Genomic DNA, 22125 nt, shown 5'->3' with positions numbered 1-22125 from the left:
TGCGTCACTGAGGATGTCTCTCCACTTTTATACCTCTTAGGACTCACTAACTTTTGTCATACCGTGTTGCTACTGACTTGCAATTGCACTGCCCATGTTCACAATGTTATTGAATTTGCTCTTGTTGACTATAGAGTGAAGCATGCTAGACAATAAAGCAGAAATTAGAATTACTCTCCACCACTGAATAATAAAGACAAACCAGAATGTGTCAAAAGTCAAAAGCATATAAATCAAAAAGGGACAAATATGCACATTTTGGTACATTTATCCACTTTTGAAATATTATGCAGGGATCTGCTGCGCTGTAATGCTGCCCCATGGTTTTTAATTAGAACTATTTGAAGTTTAATAAATGATACCTTGGCGATTAGAAGATATAACTGACTACCTACAACCTTTTCTTTTCTTTTAATTCATAAGAAGTGTCATTTTATCAGCATGAAACGCGGTGGCTTCCTTAAAATAACTCACAGTTAAGAATTGGTGGTCCAACATACAGTAAAGCGTAGTGCTAAGCTTTTGGTTGAGACTGCACTCGATATAGATGAGAACACAAGCTCCCACTGCTTCACTTTTTGGCTGTTCCTGGAATTAAGGACCTTGAGTTTCCTGGAGTTAAGTTGTTTTTAACAACTGCTAATAGCCAAACCATTCTTAACCCATTAGTTATGGTCTGGTCACATCTGTTTTGAAAGAGCTGGCTTCCTTCAGCTTGTTTGTAAGTGATGAACGTTTGAGGAATCAAAGTTCATTCACCCAACTAATTTATTCAAGCAATTTAATTGTAGCACATATTTATTAGGGGCAAAAATTGCAAGCAAAAGCTTTTCATTCTGGGTTTACACGCTCTCTTCTACTACTGGGGCTCTGTGTAGTCGGTACCACTTTTCCTCCCACATCTGGTGACTGTCGAGATTATTTTAGTACAGGAAACTCATTGTCATGTCAACAAACCAGGCTTGGAATATTTCAGCTTTGTGACATGACACGTTATCCTACTGAAAGGAGCCAGATGATGGGTACACTGTGGGTACACAGAAAAGGATGGATATAGTCAAAAACATTATTGAGGTAGGCTCTGGCTTTAAACAAGGATTCATTGATACTAAAGTGGCCTGAAGTGTGGCAAGAAATATTACCCATACTATTACACCACCACACCAGCCTGAACCATCAACAGGTTGGATACAGGCTTGTTTACACTAAATTCTGAAAAATCAGTACTCATCAGATCAGACAGCATTTTTCCATGGTGAGCAAATTTTTGCCTCAGTTTCTTGTTCTTAGCCGACAGTAACAGCACAGGTGTGGTCTTCTGCTGCTGTAAACCATCTGATTCAAATTTTAACCTGTTGTGCACTCAGAGATGTTCTTCTGTAAACTTTGTTTGACAACAACAAGGCATTTTCACCCAGAGCTGCAGGTCAGTGAATATTTTCTCTTTTTCAGACCATGACTGTATCCTCTTGAGATGGTTGCATGGGACAGTTCCAGTAGATCAGCAGTTTATGAAATATCCAGATTCACTTATAATCAACCATCTTTCCTCCTCATTCTGATGCTCAGTTTGAACTTCAGCAGGTCTTCGCGATTATGTCTACATGCCTAAATGTATTTAGTTACTGCATTGTGATTGGCTAGTCAGATATTTGCATTAATAAGCAGTTAAGCAGGTGAACGCAATAAACTGGCAGGTGAGTGTGTACTGATAAAGAACACAAATACTCTTGGTTAAATCCCACAAACATTAAAAAAAATGTTTGAGCTTAAGCTACATATGACCTAAATATGGTGACATGGTTTGGTTTGAATAAAAATCAAATGAAATATGTCTTTCAAGGAAAAGAAGCATTAGGCATACAAATACACAAACACCAACAGCCTCATAAATGATTTATTATCAACCGGCACGAAACAGTGTTTATGTACAGGGTCATGAATGAACCTTCATATGTGATGTTTCTGAAAATCAGGTAGATTTTATTTCACTATCAAGCTAACATGTGTGGCATCCCAAACATATCATGTCCGCTAATCTCCATGTTACAAAAAAACAAAAAACCCCAGTTTAAAATATCTAGCCTGAAACAGTTTGCTGCATTATCGTGATTAGTTGGATTAATCTGTTAGGATATAATCTGGTCTACTGTGACTGCGCTGAATTCGTCTGTAATCCTCCGTCTTTTGATTTCTTGACCTTGCAGACAAATGTCTGAAAGACTGAGGAAAGCAAACTTCAGAGATGGACATAACTCTGAAAGCAGTGTCACAGTTTCTGAGCTAAATTCCAGTTGAAACTGGCTATGGTCATCGCACTGCAGTCTGTTACTGTCTGCACTGATACTACATACAAAATATAATCTTGTGCATTTGTACAACACACACATTAGCTGCAGATGTATCTTCATTACCCACTGTGACATTTGGCATTTGATTTTTTTATGTACTTCTTTTGCTTCTAATCGGACGTGAACTGTAAATTTAGCACCCCTGTCACTTCAGCTCATGCCCCTTTTACATGATGTCAACAAAGCCAATTTAAATTCTAATTCTTCAAACTCAGATGTCTCACAGTATAACCAGACCTTCAAAGTGAATAAAACAAAACAAAAACAAAACACCTTTTTGAACTAATGAATGCTTTGTGAAAGTACGAGAGTTCTTAGCTATTCTTATATTTCTTGTGCAGCGTCCTTGGCTGATTGGAATTTAGCCCTCGTTTCTTTGGCTGACAGCGACACAGTTTCCTTCAGAAGTCTCCAGCTAAAGATTTCCTCTGTCAGCTCAATGATATTCTGACCTTCATCATATAATCTCTGTTGTGTTTCTCTTTTTTCTCCACATTCCTCTTTTACACTGTATGTTTCCACAAACCCACAGACCCAATTAATACACACTCATACACATATCCATACACGCATATGTACGGCACACACATGTGCTATGCATATTGATTCATCATAAAACTGTCTCGATCAGGGCTCTCTTCATTTGTCATTCTGCATTTCCTTCCTCTCTTTCTTTGGCATCCTCTTTGTCTTTGTTGCGATGACCTTCTGTCAGACTGTCCAGGAGACCACGCTGATCCCTCTGTGCCTTGCTTTCTTCTTTTAGATCCAACATGAAAAGAAATTTCCAAAGTGTAAGTGTCCATACTTGGTATAGTTGCCAGCAAAAATCCAAAAATGGGAAACGCCTATTCTAGCTTACCCACCTGAGGCTTTCTGCTGCCTTTCCTCATCATGTTGCTCCTCTTCTTCCCCTGAAGAGGACTCTGTGTCTACAGACTTCATGTCAAGTGAGGACAAATGGGCCTGTGCCATCTTCTGGACAGCTGAAAATACAAATCAGTTATGATGAATGAAGTTACACTGCAAACATTTTACTAACAAAAATACCAAATTTTCCAATCATCTGTCCATTGTCCTCTAGAGGACAAAGAATAGGTTGATAAAAGAGATTATTGTGTTTGGATTTGTATATCTAGAGTTGTAATGTTACACATCAACTGTGGGCAATGCATGTGAAATCTAACACTTGCTCTTTACTAATTTTGGCTTTGATTGATTGACTTAACAAATGATATCCCCTTTGCTCTATTACCGCTATAACAGGATCCTTTGGTTATTTTGGTATGAAACTGGGTGAACAGAACCAGCCATGTGGACCTCATTTAGTTGAGCAGGGTGTGTGTTGTAATTCTACTAAGGGGAAGAGGCTGGGTTTTTGGTATTCCAATGGTATATAGGGAGTCACAGAGTCATTTTGATGACTACCACTGTTTAGTTAATATTTCTGGATGAACTTCCAAAACTAAATCATCTATCAGTTGCCCTAACCTCCCATCTACAATAAGACCTGTACCATGTTTAAATGAAATACCCTCTCTGATTTTTATTGGGTTAGTTGATGAGGAAGAAGATCTGATGATGTTTTGTCTCCAGATGCAGATTCAGACTTTGAAGATCCATTATCCAGTAGTTCATTTGTCCTCCAGTTATTCACTAAGCCAGAGTTTAATGACTTAGTAAGAGATTCGGATATGCCAAAGGACGCACTTGAGTTTTTTGTGTCTATGCTTTTTCTTTTAATAAGAATCATGAAAAGGATCCTAATCGATTGTTTGAAATGTTCTTTAGATAGAAATAGAATAGCCCTTTATTGCAAATGTATGAGAAAATAGAATAGCCCTTGTATGAGAAATTCTGGAAAATGTGCATTGGCAGCGGTGGGATTCGAACCCACGCCCCCGAAGAGACTGGAGCCTTAATCCAGCGCCTTAGACTGCTCGGCCACGCTACCATTGCTGGCTGGCCACTGGGTGCAATGTGTTATAAGTACAATGCAGATGAGTGGAGGTTATTCATTGACAGCTCGAAACAGGACCTATAATGTGTCCTAGTGCATGCATGCCAAATGGCTATTATGTCTTGTTAAGAGAAACATATGAAAATTTGCAAAATGTTTTGGAGAAGCAGAGATACAATTAGCACAAATGGACCAAATGTGAAAAAAGGTGACAAAAAAGATTTATTATTTAAACTGATATTTTTGAACTCAGCATCACTGAATTAGGTCATTTCAACTATTTTCTGCAAAGGTCAGAATTGTTTTTAATTTTTTTTATACGGGTTAGTATAATCATTTTGGAGTTAGGTTTCTAATCGCCTGTCTGGTCATTTATCTAATGATCAATATCCACAGGAAAGAACTATGTCATCTGCATATAGAGACAACAAGTTAATGCCAAGGTAAAGATAAATAATGTTCTATGAAGCAATGAGAATATAACAAACTCATGAAGCTTTTGAGCTATTAAAATAAAGTAAAAATCAATCTTAAAATTTTGTTACATTTTTTTAATGTGGATTTTCAATTTTAAAATATACATGCATATCTTATGAAAGGAAACATTTTTTGTTATATAAGATTATAAATGCTAAACATCACTCAAATAAAACGAGCAAAACCCAGTTAATATTATGAGTGGCAACTGTCATGACTGCAGGTGCCAAAGCCACAATTTCCACAAAATAGAAGACGCAAACGTATGTTGTATAGATATTTATAACAACAGAGTTGGTTTTTTTGTGTGTATTTAAGTCTGTGTGACTCTGGTTGCATCTGATAGTGTGTGTGCATGTGCCAGCGAGTGGGTGAGACCGTGTTACAGCTGTGCAGCCATTCTATAATCCAGGATGATCCAGAACAGACTCACAGCTGCCACTGCTCCTAATCTTACATGACACACACACACTCTCATTGTGGTTTTTGGATATGTGCGTAGTCCAGACAGATAGAGACCACATGGTGGTTGCCACAGCAGAATTAGGTCTCCCAAATTCTTTCATTTGGTGTCATTTGTTATATAAACAAGAAAAACCAGTGTGTGGGTACAAGGGAAAAACACACACAAAATGATTCGAGTCAGGGTTCATTTACCTTTAAGAGATGGCGGCTGGTAGGTTGACATGTGAACCAGTTTGGCTTTCAAAGCTCCATTTTCCCCAAGAACCCACTGCTGAAATAAAAAATGCAAACCAGGGTTTACAGCTAAAAGTGTACGCAACACTTTTTTGTCTTATTGTTGCCTCAAACAAATGATACAATATAAGAAATCGAATAATCGCTCCTTTCCAGTTGCAAGGATTAGAGCAGAAAGGCAGTAATGCACAATGTGCAGGTTTGTCAGCAAAAGTCAATGAAAAGATAAAACAAAATGTAAAAGCACTTTCATACTTGTAACAGGTAATTATGGAGTAAAGCATAAATAAAAATGTCATCACTTATTCACATATTTGTTGCGTTATTAAGTAAAGATGCAGAATTAGTTGTCACTGTAATGTACATAATGTAAATAATCGAATTTGACATTTCCTATGAAAGCTTTTCTGCAGCTGTTTTAGAAACAGCTTGAAAATGTAGAAGCTGGTTCTAAAACAGAAAAAAACATTTTTTTCATCATCAATAAGTCAAAATTTCAAGTTATTATTTCAATTTAATAACTTGGAAATTAAAGTTATTTTTTCAGTCTCTACTTCTTTTCTCAGACGTTTGAGTTAGGAAGTGAAATGTTTGAGATACCTATCTGGAAATTTTGACATAATAACCTGAAACTTTGACTTAAATAGCAAAATGTGGGCTTAATGATAACAAAAAAAACTAAAGAGACATTCAAAATGCACATAGAAAGTCGAAACACCACATTTCCAATTATTTCAGAGGCCATGATTGCATTGTACTGTGGTCTTTTGGAACTTATGACTACTGTATCGTTGAAATTTGATTCAAACCTTTTACTGCTGGATCTTTAACTTGTATAATCCACATGCATATCTACCTGATGTGGGCTGCTGTCTTCTTCTGGTGATGGTGGGTCCGTCAATCTGAACAGCGTGGCAGGTGTCGGCCTCCGACGACGAATCTGCAGAAGAGAGAGATACAAGAGGTTTTTTTCTTTAGGGCTTCACTGCTTCAATAATCAGCATTCATTTATTCTAAACTGTGGTTTATGGCATGTATGCAGAGGACTTGTTCTTTGAAAGTTAGATGCATTAAAAAATAAATGCATATCATTATGCAACAACATTCAAGAGACTGTCCAGCTTGTTTGTGAATGAGGATTACGTTTTATGATAGAAGGCAGAAGGATTATTTAAATTATAAATAAATCTAAATAAGGATTATTTAAATTTATTTCCTTTTCTGCTACAAGTTCCTATCGCTTGGATGAAATCACAGTTCTTTTGTAACATGTTTACAGTATGTCTCCATCATACAAAGCAGCCGGTACTTCTTCATCTCCTTGTCTTTTATGTGTGAAGCAGGGAGAGTCAAAGTAACCACAAAACACACAAAACATTAAATATACACCCAACTGCCAAATTGTTAGGCACACCTGTTCAACTGCTAGTTAATGCAAATATTTAATCAGCCAATCACATGACAGTGCATTTATGCATAAAAACATACATAAATAAAGTTCAAGCCTTTCTTTACGTTTCTTGAAGAAAGATGATTTAAGTAACTAGAGTTAAGTTTAACTAGAGTTTACAGAGACTATGAAAAGAAATTATGCCTTGTTAATGTCAGAGGTCAGAGCGGAATAGTCAGACTGCTTTGAGCTGAAAGGAATGCAGCAGTAACTCAAATGAAAACTTGCTACAACCAAGGCAGCATTGAAGAGCAGAAGAAGAACATGTTGAACCTCGAAGCAGATCGGCTGCAGCAGCAGACCACACCAGGTGCCACTCCTGTCAGCTAAGAGCAGGAAACTGAGGCTACAGTTTGCACAGGCTCAACAAAATTGGACAACAGGAGTTTGGAAAAATGTAGCCTGATCTGGTCAGTCTTAATTTTAGCAGCAGCAACATTTTTTCTTTTCTAAGTTTACCTTTTTGTGTTTGAGTCCTGCATTTGGGCCCACTTCCTACCTGCCACAGCAGTCATGACACTGCTGGAGTGTAATGATGTGGGAATATTTTCTTGGCACACTTTGGGCACCTTAGTACCAACTGAGTATTGTTCAAACACCACCGCCTCTGTGTTGTTACTGAGTGTGTCTGTCCCTTTATGACCACATGTGTTTTCCAGAACCTTGTAGGGTCTATTCAACGAAAAATGAAGGCAGTTCTGAAGGTATAAGAGGGCCCAACTCAGTACTAGCAAGTGTCCGATGAGTGTTTATCTACAGCATATCCCGACCTGTCACATTCCTCTGATAGTTGGGCATTACAAAACTAAGCCTGTCAGTAATATGACTTGTAAATGAACTCTCTAATGAACTTTTAATTTGGTTCAAAAAGATGCAATTTGAGGCCACGGGGCAAAATTTTGCTGTATTCGTCACCTCCTGTGACACGTGAATACATTGTATTAGTAATGCTGTTGTATTCTTGGACCTTCAGTTTATATTTTACTTTCCCATAACATTTCAAAGTGAAATAATGTACTTTTTCATGCACTATTTCTGGATAGTTTTCAGATTAAGATTTTAAAGCAGAGTTGTTAAGGTCATTTCCAGGTTTCAAAGTTCCAAAAGCAAAATACATAACACCTAATATAAATTACTGACTATAAATACCATATTTACAAATCAATTAATTTGCTCCACACTAAATAAAGTAGGCACAATTAAGAATTTATTTTATAGAAACAGCAAAAATCCAATAATATAACACTGTTAGGATCCTTATTGTGTCCTTTCATAGAATTTTTACTTGTAATTAGATTGATTACATTTTCTCACCATTATTTTTATAACTTGTTATTTATGGAAAACACACACTATACTCATCGCCGGCTCTATTTTGTGATGTGTGATGGTGATAACATTGTTATGAGATACAAGTGGCTGCCAAGCCAATCACAGCGAAGAGTGTAGGCATTGAAATGTGTGGGCAGCTTTCACTCTGGAGTAACTCTCACAGCTTCTGCTTCCCTTTGTGCACTGCATTCATCCATATTCATGACTCACACACTAGAATTAAATATGCAGCCCCTTTTTGGGGGGGAGCATCCTATTAGAGGTTAAAGATGTGTTAACATGAAAATATGAGTGTGGCAATCCAATAAACACATAAAACATGTGCACACAGCACTCAGGAGGGGAAAAAAGGCATGTGGGGCCAAAGGACCAAACCACATTTGGAGCACCTGTCTGAGAGCCTCTTCAGACATAGTGGCCTATGTTTTGTTAACACTGTAGTCGGAAGGTCAAGCACCTGCAGGGAACATATTTTATTTTCATCAGATCCTTGTTGTGCATGTCTGAAATTCCTGTAAATACCACTGATTGCTCAGTGTGGCTGCAGTGGACGTTTGATTTCACTGGAAACAAAATAATGTTTCATAGTTCCTCCTCACATGCTGGGCTTATTGTGTTTGTTATTTTAGAATAATAAATAATTTTAATATTGTATTTTATAATATGGACCTTATTATTTAGGTGATATTCTATTCTTCAGGTTTTTAAAAACTGTATTACCCAAAGCGTTTTTTGAAAATGCATTTTATTGGTCCAATAATGTCTTAAACCAGTGAGGTCCAAGTTATCATGTTATCATTGATGATAAGAAGTAACCTTAACCCTAAAAAATGCAAAGTTTGTTTTTGACATCAGCTGTTGGTTTTATGATATTTATCTTTTATCCCCTGATTGCTTTTTGAGACTTCTGAGGAGATTTTTCAGGGGACAAAGTCCCTCTGACATGTTCTGATAGCATAGGGTTAAGGCTGAGGATTAGGATACTGATAGAGGGACAATAAAGATAGCAACACACAAAACTGAGTGAGGGGTCTGACAAAAATTTGGAAAACAAAAAGCAGAAGGAGAGTTCTTTAAAGAAGTTTGGGCTATTGTTTAAAACATAACAGAAACCTCTCTAAATGAATTATGTCTAACATTTCCTTTTAATAGCTAACTCTTTACTCTGTACTTATCAATATCCAGAAAAGGTCAACTTATTGATCATATTTTTCAATCCACTTAGAAATGTAATGTGTTTTAAATGTTACTGGAACTCGTTGATAGATGCTTTGGGGTTATAAGAAGCCTTTTTCTGTTGCAGCTACCATCAAAACACAGACACGTCTAGAAAGGCAAATTTAAGCAGCAGCATGGGTTCTAAGTTTAGTGGTCATGTAGTAAATCATTAATCCCACACCCCATTTTTTTTGTAGGTCAGATGACCTTTAGTTGCATAACATTCAACTCCAATGCGTCATACTGGATGTTTAAATGAACAATGACAACACTGGGTGGGGGGTAGTGACCTAAAAAGCCTTTTTACGCAAAAATAACTTATGTGCTTAATGATTAAATGCATGCAATAAAAGTATAAAACTGTGTACACAAAACACTTTTCAGGGAATAATCCTTTGCAGAACTTGATTTGACCACAACACGACTCATGACTTCGGACTTTTGACCTGTTTTTTTTTTGTGTAGTGTTGGCCTGGATAGTGGAGAACAGGAGCTGAACCCACACAAATTAAAGAGCCCACTCTGTAAATAGCATTAATGATTAACAAGGGCGCGTATGCTGGGTTTGTAAGAATAAGACCCTATTAGACTTTAGAGCTTTTTATTTGTGCTCTTGGCAGGAGCTGCCCTCGCCCTTGATTCATTCCTCAGTCATCCACAGCTAATCTCTTTCTTTTTAATCAGTCGTCTCCTTGGCTGATGATTTTCCTCCTTTTGCGTGTCTTGTTCGGCTTCTGTCAGCTATCTTTGTCTCTTTTCTTCTGCCGTTTTTCCCTTTCCAGCTCAATGTGTTCCGTTTATTCCTGCCTTTATTTTGATTTATTCTAGATGTTTCAGTCGCTATCGACGGGCGGCATTTCTCAAGGACCACAAAAGGACAAGAAACTATTGATGAGACCTCACAAGACAGTAAGAGAAGGTGGCTATCAAAAGTGAAAACAACCTTCTTGGAACCTAAAACCTCAGTAAACCGAAATTTCAAGAACAGAAAAGAAAAAATACACTTCAGCACTGCTCCTGCAGCTCTCCACTTGTTTTTTGAAGCAAATTCCACCACTGGATGGAAACAGAAGTATTACAAGACAGATCGTATTAACTAGTCATGCTGTTGCACTCACACATGCATACAGTAGAGGCTCAAGACTGTTTGGTGGCAGCTCATCTACTTGTTATAGTAGAAAGATTTAGGTAAGCAAGCTGATATTGTCCATAACATGAATTAGCATGGTGTGTGTGTGCTCTGATGTGCTCCGTTGGCACACTGGAAGAGCTGTTAATGATGCCAAAATATCATGTGACTTTGTGCATGTGTAGCTCAGGTGTAACTTTTAAAATCAAAGTAAGCACAATTTATTTTTAAGCATTAAAAAAAATCAGCTCTGACTGCTTATTATGCTCTTGCAATTTTGGATTTAAAGTTATTACTCTCTCCTCTTTCACTCATGGGACCTTAAAAAAAAACCTGTCAAAATAACTGCCTGAGTCATTACTAGGATCGCTGCCAGGGTACAAGACTTCCTTACAGAGGAAATTTGCTGAATATAAGTCATTGCTGAGGTCTGGCCTCACAGGATTTGAATCTCCTCTTTTTCTACTTGTTGTTGTGCCACTTTTACTGTATGTATGAATTTGAAATCACTCCCTTTTATGTGTGTGTACACTGATGCCGAAGATGGTCATTTCTAGTTTAGCTTTTTAAAAAGTGATCAAGAAATTCAGCCGATGAGGTGCTATCAAGGTCTTTCGAGCTAGGAACCCATTCCCAGAAGGACTTGCTACATGTTGGGTTAAGTTATTGATGAGAGTTGTGGTTTTAAGCATTCCTACAAGTCTCATTCCACATGATATGACCACAGGGCAATTTTGGTCAGTTAGAAAGAAGCAATTCGAAGATTATGATACAGTTTTCCAAAACTATAGATCACAAAGCTCTTTTTGCAGGTGAATATTTATCTCCTCAGACTGTTTCCTTGTATCTCTGTGTGTGCAGGACTTCCTTAGTTTGATCCCGTCCCTCTTATTTTCATCAACAGATGCCTGAGGATTATTATTTTGTGCACACTGTTCCAGCAGACTTATGGTCACTTTGGTGACGTGATGGCTTCAGAAACACAGAAAATGAAGCCCTGTAACCTTATGTAGCTCCTACTTTGAAGGAAATGTGCTTCTTCAGGGTCCTCCTGATATATAATGTCTCTGGCTTCTTGCAGTCTTATTTAATCAGTGGAGGAAGATTGCCATAATCTTACTAAGATCTGAGCTGATAAAACTGCCAGAGCATCTTATAGACAAAACGAGTGAAGAAGTGAACAAGTCTATCAGGTAGAGTATAGCAACTGATTAGCATCAGACTGTATTTAAATTAAAATATCACTCAGAATTGTGCCATCATTGTGCATGGGCTTGCTTAGAAAAGCAAATAAATGATCCCTTCTGTACTGGACAGGGTATGAATCAAGCAAACAGAAAACCCAGAGACCAAGAGTGGGCTGTAAACAGCAGATGCAGCAGAAAATATCTGCCCAGAACTTATTGATTTATTAGGCTGAAACAAGCTTTCCAAACAGATGCCATTTGAAATTTTTCCAAATCTCCTACTTGGAAAAAAATAGAACATTTCTTACTCTGCACCTGGTCTCCAGTGAAACTTCACTTAAGGGAGCGACTGAAGAGATGAACATCTCCTGCAGAAGGAATGGATAAGCCTGTCATTTGCTGCTTTTTGTGTCCAAATATTACCTCATTGGCAACTTTGTGACCTTTATGGGCTCTTGTCTTTAACACCACCAATAACATATGCACATCTCTGCTCATACTGTACAGCATAATACCTTCCCTCTTCACCCTGCCCTGCACTGTTTGCATTGACTAGTGCTGGCTTTGGGATGATTCAGCATAAGCAACAGATAATGGATCTGACTTTACATAATATGCTCACCACCTCCACGAGCGTATGAGTAATACCTTCTACATTTTGCTTCTTGTGTGTGGTAAAGGATTTATTACTCAGGCGCAACTAATTTTTAATGCCACAAATGGTCCTTTATCCTTCACCTCCTCCTCCTCCTCTTCCTCCTCCATTCGGATAGAAGGGCAAAGATATCTCATCAACTTTAAGGACTCCAAAAAAAATCTGTAGCTGCAGAGCTCTGCTTAATTCCAGCACTGCCCATACCCTGCTGCCCACAGAGTAACATACAAACATCAAAACACAGTTTTGCAAAGTCTTGCTAAGGCAGTCTGTCAGCCTCCGTGTTAAGCACTGATGCCCCTGAAGAATCATTAATGATGGAACTGCAGGCGAGCACGTCTTAGATATTTACTTTTAAAATGTACAGATGCAGTTACCCAGCCTGAGCTTAACAATCCTTCCACACACTCACTCATCTCCACAACCACTGTCATCATCCGTGTAGGCTACAGCCACACTCCCTCAGATCTCACCATCTCCACCTGTCGCGGGTCCAGCTGGGTGGGCACGGAGGAAGGCACGGAAAATTGGATCTTCCTCCTCGCATCCGCGTCTGCCTCTCGGTCCATCACCTCCGTCTCTGCGGGGAACAGCACCAGCAGCAGCAGCAGCAGCAGCAGCAACGAGTCCCGCCTGTCACCTCCGCAGCCGAGCGCACAAACCAGTCCAGACGAGGTCAGCTTCAGTGGAACCGCCTGTGGAAAAACTGCAGTAAAGTGCTTATAGGCTACTTGACAAAAACTCGCCGTCAGTGAGTAAACAGCGGCATCTCTCTCTGTCCCGGCGATCCTCTGGTCTCTGGAGTTCCGTTTAACAGCAGCGATCAGCTCCTCTTCCCCGCCTCCCCGCCAGTCTCCCCTCCCCTTCCTCTCACACTTTGTCCGCTGACCTTAATGCGTGAGGAGGAAAGAAGAGCAGTGAAGGTTTTGTTGCCTTTACTGGAGCCGGAAACTTTGCGCATTTGCATTTTAAAGTTGCCCGATAAAGAAATCTACACGAATGAAGGGGAAATTTTTTTTAAAAAAAGCAGAGATGACGAGGATGTTACACAACTTCAAAGAATTTCACAAACTGATAAACAACTAAAGTCAGCATCGAGTCATAGTGAACTAAAAGAAACGAATATTAAGATATTAAGAAGATGCCACTCACTGCTATCTTAGCAAAAATGTGCTGAATCCTGGTTGGGAAGAAATAGATTTTTTAATTTTAATTAATTAACGAATTAATTAATTTTAGGTAGGCACTTAAGGTCGTATTTTATTGCACTGACGTTGAGTGCAAATTTGCGTGCTCACTTTGAGGACGATCAACAAACTGGAAATATAAATAAATAAAGATCTAATCGCTCCCCCCTTCCAGAGGCAAAAGTATTAACCTCTGCTTTCGCCGGTGCCCACCTTGGCTTTACCATATGCACAGCGAATATCTGCGAGGCACGCAGTTGCCATGACAACAGCTTTTCTTCTTAGAGAGCTGGCAGTGCACGAAGTGTGTTGGAGTGTGTGCTTCGGCATAAGTTCGAGGAGAGGCAGGGCAAGAGAGGACAAATGCATTTGTCAGCGCGCAACACAATCAGCGGCCAAGCTGTCACGAACGGTCATTTATTTGTACGTGGGATCCCCCCGAGCATGTAGGCTGTTTCAGGCGGAAGTGTCCTATTTTTCATGTGTCATGCAATTCGTAAAGAAGTGGAAAAAGGTAAACTTTCACCCAAATCATTATGTTTTCCTAAAAGTCAAATAACAGGATACATTTGGTGACTAAATATAACCAAAAGGAGATTGAAAAACAAACTTTTCTAAAGGCTTTCTCCTTGTGGTGTATATTGTGTGTATATTGGAAAACGAGCCAGATGCCCCTGTAAGCAGAGGGCCCCATGCTTGATCCCACTTGCCACAAGCCCAAGGGTTCACCCTCTACTGAAGTACTGGACTTGAGAAAAGCTCTGGACATCTGCCAGCTTCAGGAAGAGTTGCTAATGACAGCAAACTCAGGCCTGCTGGGCGAGGTCTGCAGATAAAAGAGCTCGCCACCTTGGACATTTTAAAAGAGCCCATCTGTGGCTCAGCTCCGTTTCAGTTCGTCTGTCGTCCTTGAAAACATAATGTATGTTTGCGAGCACTTTCAACAACACGTGACACCAAGCAACACTGGGATGACAAGTCAGCACCATCTTATGGCCAAAAGTAAAGAAATCACTTCACTGAGGGGAGGTTTGAATGCAAGTAAATATATGATAGTCCAAACTCACGACACAGCACAAAAATGAGCAGAGCTGAAGGTGAAATATTTACAAGATTATTGTGTTATTATAAATGTAAAGTAGAATCCACAACAGATCATATGTGAGCGTTCCTGTGTGGCACTCTGTAGTTACTGAAACCACCAGAAGGTGGCGACAACTGCTAAGAAAAAGCAGCCATTTCTAATTTCTTATGACTGACGTTTGCACAGAGCAATATTTCAATTTTTACATTTATAGTTCAAAGTATTGAAATAACAAGAATATTTATTTGCAATATTTAAAAATATGAATATTTTAATATATTTCACAAAACCTCAAAGCAATAAAACATGATGCAAATATCCACAGAAGACTGATTTACTTCTGCTGAAGAAGGTAATTATTTGGCTGTGTTTATTCACAACACACTCTAAATTAAAAATGTCGTTCCATCCTCTTTTGGAAAAGCTGAAAATGCGTAATTTTATTATATTTTACCGAGGACGTCGTGTATTTGCTTTCTATTTCCAGCAGGTGTCACCCACACATAACTGTGGAAAGAGTAGTCACTGAGAATTTCAGTGATATGTGAACCGAACCGTAAAATATAGATGTTTATAAGATTGATAAAACCAAAGGCTTGGCAGTTCAGGACATATGAGGCCAAATTAACTTTAAAGCTTCTCCTAATCTCTTCATTTTCCTCTTTAAATATAATAACTCAAGGCAGATATAGAATAAACAATACTATGCAATACTCTTCTCCAGGTTTTAAACCTTTTCAATCATAGCAGAGGGGAAATGCATTTATTTGTTCATTTAGTTCTTACTTTTAATCTGAGCTGTGACATGACGCCTTTGGTGACTCCTAAAACCGAGAATCTCGAACTCTCCTTTTGCCTGTAGGATAATGTAATGATATGATGATATGCATCACATGTCTTCATTATTTAAATGTCCATTTGATGTAAGTGTATGTTTGGCATTTAATAGTGAAAGAAAAATAGCATGAAATTCTTCTTATTGGGTTTGAGCTTTTGTTATTAACCTAAAGGACTCCTGAAAATGGCACATAATATCTCTCATTAACCTCCATTCACATTTGTGCCCGTGTATGACTTTTATCAGAGATTTAAATGTGTGAAACAATAAAAAATAAAAATACTTGTCTGTCAGGCACTTTGGTTTTTCCACTGAGAATGCACAAATTACACAGCGGTCAGTCGAGTGAGGCTCAATAGCATGATGATGATGATGATGATGCTGATAAGCCTCCCCACCACCCACCCCGCCTTTCGTTCTTAGTTGCTTCTCTCTACCTCTTGCCTTGCCCCATCTTCTGGCCCCTCTCTGCAATCTGTGCCTTCGCCACCTTTGGCGTCAGTCCGGCCGCTGGCACCTGTGCCAGTCCTGGCAACCCAAACCAAGACGCCTTGCTAAGCTCAGTTCAACTGATTCGTTTAGGCAATTGCACTCTGACTCTGATCTGTATGAACGGCAACTTACTCATCCCAGACCTTTGTGTGGGGTGTGGACACGCTGGTTTGCTCAAGTTTCTGTTGATGGAATCGGGGATGAGTTCAGTTGCTGTTTGTTTTTTTGGGCCAATATACTGTTTCACTGAAATACTTCCAAAATGTTCCCATATGTGGATGATTTCCATCATCATGATTTTCTTATCCTACACAGCTCATTTTAGATCTCCGCGCTGGGGATATTTGTTGTGGCGTAGCCAACTATATGAATGCTATTACATGTATATTACAATTAATGCTATAAGGGGATTTTCCTACATCTTCTATACGAGATTAACCCAATTTTCCCCAAAGATGGAGGTTAAGAGAAGCAGCCTGAATCCTACGTTTCTTTTTTTTGTGCCATCCTCTCCTTATTCCATTTTCTCTTTCAGCTCAGTGACAGATGGCGAGTCCCTCTCCCCCAGGGGAAGCCAGTCTCTGTGAATGCGGCCGCATGTCAATCACCGGCTCTCATGTGATGGCTCTTGCCAATGACGTGCCAGCCATATGGGCCTGGCATCAGAGCTGGTATGTAACCCACCCAGTCCTGCCTCTGAGGTGCCACACGGCTCCCTCCTCGCGTTTGGGCTGAGGATAGCAGCAGCAGACAGAGCAGGGTGGCAGGAGAGGAGAGAGAGGTGTGAGAGCAGAACGCAGCGCCTCGCTCTCACAAGCATCCGTGCAGGGCGTGTGGATGTGATGCCCACCCGGAGAGAGATGGTGTAAACAAACCCGCTTTGCCCCGTCACTGAGCTCCACCACGGAGGTAGGTTGCACAATTCTAGTCAGTAGACTATCAGATAATGATCCAGATTTGTTTTTGTCTTTGTGCTGATGTCTCTTACAGCCACGGTTAGGGGAGGGTAATTTGGGTTTCGATGCCAGATTGAGATAATGTAATGCTTTAAACCTGTTTTGGAAGAAGGGTGCAGTTTTCCTGGCTCTTTTTGATCATTGTATCGCAAGCGATATGATCAGATTGGGCTTGTAATCCTTTTTAAAGGCTTTTTCATTTTTGTTATATATATATATTAATGTTTTTATTATCGGAGGACATCGATCATTCTGTTTCATAGATTTCGTTTAAATAAATCCACACTGACCCTCAAGAGATAGGTTCTACTTGTCACTTTTGGCATTCATAATTTGCATTTTATTGTCTTAGAAAATGAGCAGCATGCGTGTGTGTGTGTGTGTGTGTGTGTGTGTGTGTGTGTGTGTGTGTGTGTGTGTGTGTGTGTGTGTGTGTGTGTTTGTGTTTGTGTGTGCTCTTGCATGATTCACGTCAGAGCACTGTGGGGGTAGTATTCTCCACAGAGATACATAGGCTAATTGACAAGGTATTGGTAGGCATTAATTACATTGTGCTTACAAGATTAGATAAAAAATACGCCCTTGGACACCAAACGCACAGCTGAGCTCAGGGTAGTGAGAATCTGAGGAGATCTGTGGATGTGGCAGCTTTTATAATATCTTTAAATTTAATTTTAGCACAGAACTTGTCTATTTAACCCGTGTCGTCGGTGAATGTGGTGACATGAATTCGGAGAGGATTTACATTTTGACTAAGTTGGTTTCAGAAAAAAAATTTAAAAAAATAAATTATGAGGAGAAATTTAATTAAAAGCTAGATTTGTGTAACTTAAAAAGAGCTTTGATCGGGCTGGAATCTCTGACGGAAAAGAAAGGTATTGATAGAATTATTTAAAAAAACAAACAGTCAAGGTCAGTATGAAAACATACTCTAATTTTCGCCCACAAATCTATTATTTATTTATTTATCAAGTCCAGACAAACTAAAGTCCTCAGATGAGGATTTATCTGTGGTCTGCGTGATATGCGAAGGTGTGCCAAACAGGGTTCATGAACCCGCAGAGAGTTTACTGAGATTCTGGTGCATTTCATTTTTACACTATCTGGATGTTATAAGTTAAACGCATATGTCTGATTTTTTTTAAGTCTTCACGATTAAGATTAAAAAATAGAAAAAGGTGTATTTAAAAATGTAAATTTTAACAAAAATCTGTTTGCTCTTTTGGTCCTGTGTGCGGCCTGTGTGTAATGGAATTCCTCCAAGTTGGTAATTTATTGGACAGAGGAGGGACCCGCACCCCAGTGAGCCCCTTGGGGATTCAGCAGAAGCAGGCCAGTCTGCGCCGTGCTGCTGGAGGGAACAGATCGAAGCACATGCTGAGGCCGAACAGTGGCCTACACGGTTACTTGCCTGAAGAATAAACCAAATGCATCTGATTTTCTTAAAAAAAAGAAAGTACTAAATTATAAAGTTTTTATTAAGAGAATCTCCCATAAATATGTTTTTGCTATAATTTTTTTAAAAGGTGGAAACATTAAGTTTTCGTGACGAGCAATTTTATACGACCAATTTGGTTAAGCACAATATGAAACTAAATTGATTCAAATTGAAATAAATATTAAATGTATGCATTTATTTTTTTACACAAAAGATGACAGGGTTTTTTTTGTTTAGCAATTGAACAATATTTCATGGCATATAGATAACCTGTCTTGTAGAATTTTGAACCCTAGGTGATGGGATAATTTTACAAACTGTCATAGCTCTAGGTTGTCTCTTTTTCAAACAAAGATGTAACCCACTGTGGAACAGCTGGGATACCCTGCTTGGTGGATTTCAGTCTGAAGAAGCCTTGACGTTCAACGCAAAACTCGGTGATATAAGCCACAGGGCACTCTCACTGCTTATAAAATAATTAGCGAATAATAACTGTTTTTTTGTTTCTTTCTTAAGATTAGGGACGTCTATAAGCTACGACCCTATGAGGGCTCACCGGAGATTTTTTGCAATGCGTGCTTGTTGGTGCGTAAAAAGCAGGGCGCCCAACAGCCAGGCTGAAGCGCTGTTTGTCTGTCTTGCAGGTTGCATGCCACAATGTTGAGCCGTCTGTTCAGCGAGGTGCTGCCAGACGTCCAGAGGCTCGCAGCCGACTGGGTGGAGGACAATGAGGTCGAGGACTCCAAAGCCAAGGAAGATGACCACGAGCCCTGCCACCTCGAGGAGGACGAGCTGGACGAGCCACTGGAAGGCAGCAGTCGAGCTGAGTCTGAGATGGCCGGCGACGATGATGAGGACGAGGAGGCCGAGGAAGAGGAGTGTGGGGATGAGAACAGCGGGGACAAACCCAAGAAGCGCGGCCCGAAGAAACGTAAGATGACGGCGGCTCGCGTGGAGCGCTCCAAGATGCGTCGGGTAAAGGCAAACGCTCGGGAGCGCATGCGCATGCACGACTTGAATTCCGCGCTGGACAACCTGCGCAAGGTGGTGCCCTGCTATTCAAAAACCCAAAAACTCTCCAAGATCGAGACTCTGAGGCTGGCCAAGAATTACATATTAGCCCTCGGGGAGATTTTACGCAACGGAAAGCGTCCAGATGTGGTGACCTACGTGCAGATGTTGTGCAAAGGCCTGTCCCAGCCCACCACCAATCTGGTGGCAGGCTGCCTGCAGCTCAACACCAGGAACTTCCTAACTGAACAGTGTTCAGACGGAGCCCGATTCCACATGCCGAGTTCTCCTTTCTCGGTCCATCCCTACTCGTACCGGTGTTCGCGCCTCTCCAGCCCTCATTACCAGCCCGGAACCGGTGCTCTCAACTTGCGAAGCCACTCCTACGGCTCTGGATACGAGGCCGTGTACCCGCCTGGAGGCACGTCCCCTGACTACAGCAGCCCGGACTACGAAGGCCAGCACAGCCCTCCCGTGTGCCTGAACGGCGGACTCTCCGGGAGGCAGCAGGAGTCCTCTGAGACTGACAGGAACTATCATTACTCTGTGCACTACTCTGGACTGACCACTTCTCGACCCAGCCACAGCATACCCTTTGGGCCTTCGGGTACGCGCAGTGGTGGTGCGCACTCAGAAAACATTCCACCATTCCACGACGTACACTTGCACCACGACAGGGCGCCCCCATACGAGGATCTCAATGCCTTTTTCCACAATTGATTCCATACTACGGTCCAATCAGGCTTATTGACATTCTAATGACAATCCTATAATGTTTAATATTGTTTGGGAAACAAGAAGAGTCTCTAAAGGGAGGTGATGGAGGTGGCAGAAAGAGTCTTTTGATTATCTTCTGTATTCTACTGATGTCATCCCTATACTGTTGTACATCATATCAAAGTGTGTCCAGTACTATCCTGTATGCAGAATGAGTGCAACTGACATAAACAATGTATAGGCCAACATGAAACATGTTATGACTCAAACGACTTAAAATAAAAAAGTGTTTTCTAATCGTCTGAAATAAGCGAACAAATCTTCTTTCTTCACTAGGGGAGCTTTCATTCAGTTACTGCAATATATCATGAAAATAATTCATAAAAAAGGTTCCTTGAAAATAAAAAATAAAATAAAAAAATAGCACTTAACGGTTGTAACTCAGTAATATTTTTTAATATAACTGGGTGCAAATTTTCCCTGTGGTCAGCAGTCGTGACTAAACACATTCTGGCTGTAAACAACACATTAAAGTCGCTTTTCGCAGAATACACACGTCCTACAGCCCACTCGCTCTCAGGGCAGTGAAAGATTTACAGTAGACAGATTAGAGCAGCAGGCTAAAAGCCTTTTATCTCTGCTCAATGCCAATATGTACTTGATCTCTGCTTTATAAATTAAGAATTTATGTACGTTGCTAGACAACAGCTTATTAGAATCAAACGCAGAAAGGAAAATCATTTAATTTTGGAGTGAAGTCTGTGACCCTGGCTTTTAGGTCCCAAAATATCCAACGAACAAAAACATTTTGAACACAGCTGATAGTTAGAAAATCTGGACTGCTGAAGGCGTGGGTTAATTAGGTTAACAACCACTTGTAACAGCTTCTACGCATGCGCACTGTAAAGTAAAGACTAAGATAAACAGGTATCGAAATCAAACAAACCTGTTACACAAACTGAAACAGCACTTTGAGTAAAAAGAAAAAGAAATTGGGCTGTATTTCACTGTGCCATAATGTGCACTCATTAAAGGCACATTCTCCTGCCTTCCTAGCAGGATGCATCCTTGAACTTTGAAGAGGCCTGGAACAGAATTATCATCCATAAGGAGTGATGTACCCTGCTAAATGGCAAGTATGTAATGCTAAATCTGAGGCCAATTCTTTGAGGCGATATGTAACCCAGCCACAGGGGAGGGGGGCACAAGCCAGTGTAATCCTAGTGCGGCTCTCAAGCCCAGAAAACGGGGAGAGTTACGCTAGGAAAAGACGTCGTTGCCAAATCAAATATGCGGATAATATACTTGAGATGTGTTGCTTTTTAAACACATTTTATTTTATTTTATTTTTAGCAGTTCACACGGCAACCTTAACGAAACCCTCAAGTGTTTAGCGATAAAATCGTGCCACGTCTTTTTTGGCTTCCATCTTTTTATTTTGTGGGTTGCGTTTTTTCCTCCTTATTCTTCTTTTTTAACTCCACGGTTTTAAATTCTCAACAATGGAATGCAAGGGATCCGTTCAAGATGGGTATAGTTTAAAGGCCCCTGAATGCAGAGCGTAGGAGGAAGAACAAGTGGTCTGCAGAAACTGAGCGCCTGGCATTCAGATTAGCGATTCTCTTTTCCAGCACACCGCGCATGGATCTGGGCCCTGTCACGCCACCGTGGTTTGATTCTCAGGTGAGTGTATTTGTCCAACAGCTTAAATAATAGAATGACCTCATTAAAGATTCATAACACTTACTTAATGCAAAACAATAATATTAATATGAACACTGACCACAAATAAGTTATTGGTAAAGTTTTTAATGCTCGCTTTAAACCACGTTTTGGCAAGAGCTGAAGTTAAACTCCTCCTTTTGAGCGAATAGTTCACAGTTTAATCATGTGTGGTCGAGATCGTATTTTTGGTGATTTCTCATATCGCTGGAGAAAGCAGCC

The 22125-nt window shown here is 40.0% G+C and overlaps 2 protein-coding genes and 1 non-coding gene across 4 annotated transcripts; 1 reads left to right on the top strand and 2 right to left on the bottom strand.

Moving 5' to 3' along the window:
* Window positions 1–1883: 1883 nt before the first annotated feature.
* Window positions 1884–13909, bottom strand: LOC120737893. Its single transcript, XM_040038804.1, has 6 exons — window positions 13837–13909; window positions 12932–13347; window positions 6344–6427; window positions 5446–5524; window positions 3218–3337; window positions 1884–3110 (listed from the first exon to the last, which is right to left on the bottom strand). The coding sequence occupies exons 1-6, from the start codon at window positions 13907–13909 to the stop codon at window positions 2998–3000; spliced, it is 885 nt and encodes a 294-aa protein (XP_039894738.1). The 3' UTR covers window positions 1884–2997.
* On the bottom strand, window positions 4224–4305 carry trnal-aag. Its single transcript has one exon. It is a non-coding gene; the product is annotated as a tRNA-Leu (tRNA).
* Window positions 13910–16104: 2195 nt separating the features above from the next.
* On the top strand, window positions 16105–21412 carry LOC120738100 (neurogenic differentiation factor 2-like). 2 transcript variants are annotated; one of them, XM_040039161.1, is made up of 2 exons: window positions 16105–16968; window positions 18280–21412. In XM_040039161.1, the coding sequence occupies exon 2, from the start codon at window positions 19111–19113 to the stop codon at window positions 20182–20184; it is 1074 nt and encodes a 357-aa protein (XP_039895095.1). In that variant the 5' UTR covers window positions 16105–16968; window positions 18280–19110; the 3' UTR covers window positions 20185–21412. The 2 variants fall into 2 exon arrangements, with proteins under 2 accessions (XP_039895095.1, XP_039895094.1); XM_040039160.1 differs by having other exon boundaries at window positions 16106–16968; window positions 19098–21411.
* The last annotated feature ends 713 nt before the right edge of the window (window positions 21413–22125 follow it).

This window comes from Simochromis diagramma, unplaced genomic scaffold (genome assembly GCF_900408965.1).
Source record: "Simochromis diagramma unplaced genomic scaffold, fSimDia1.1 OVJJ01000402.1, whole genome shotgun sequence".
NCBI classification, from domain to species: Eukaryota; Metazoa; Chordata; class Actinopteri; order Cichliformes; family Cichlidae; genus Simochromis; species Simochromis diagramma.
This window is presented reverse-complemented; position numbering and strand designations above follow the sequence as displayed.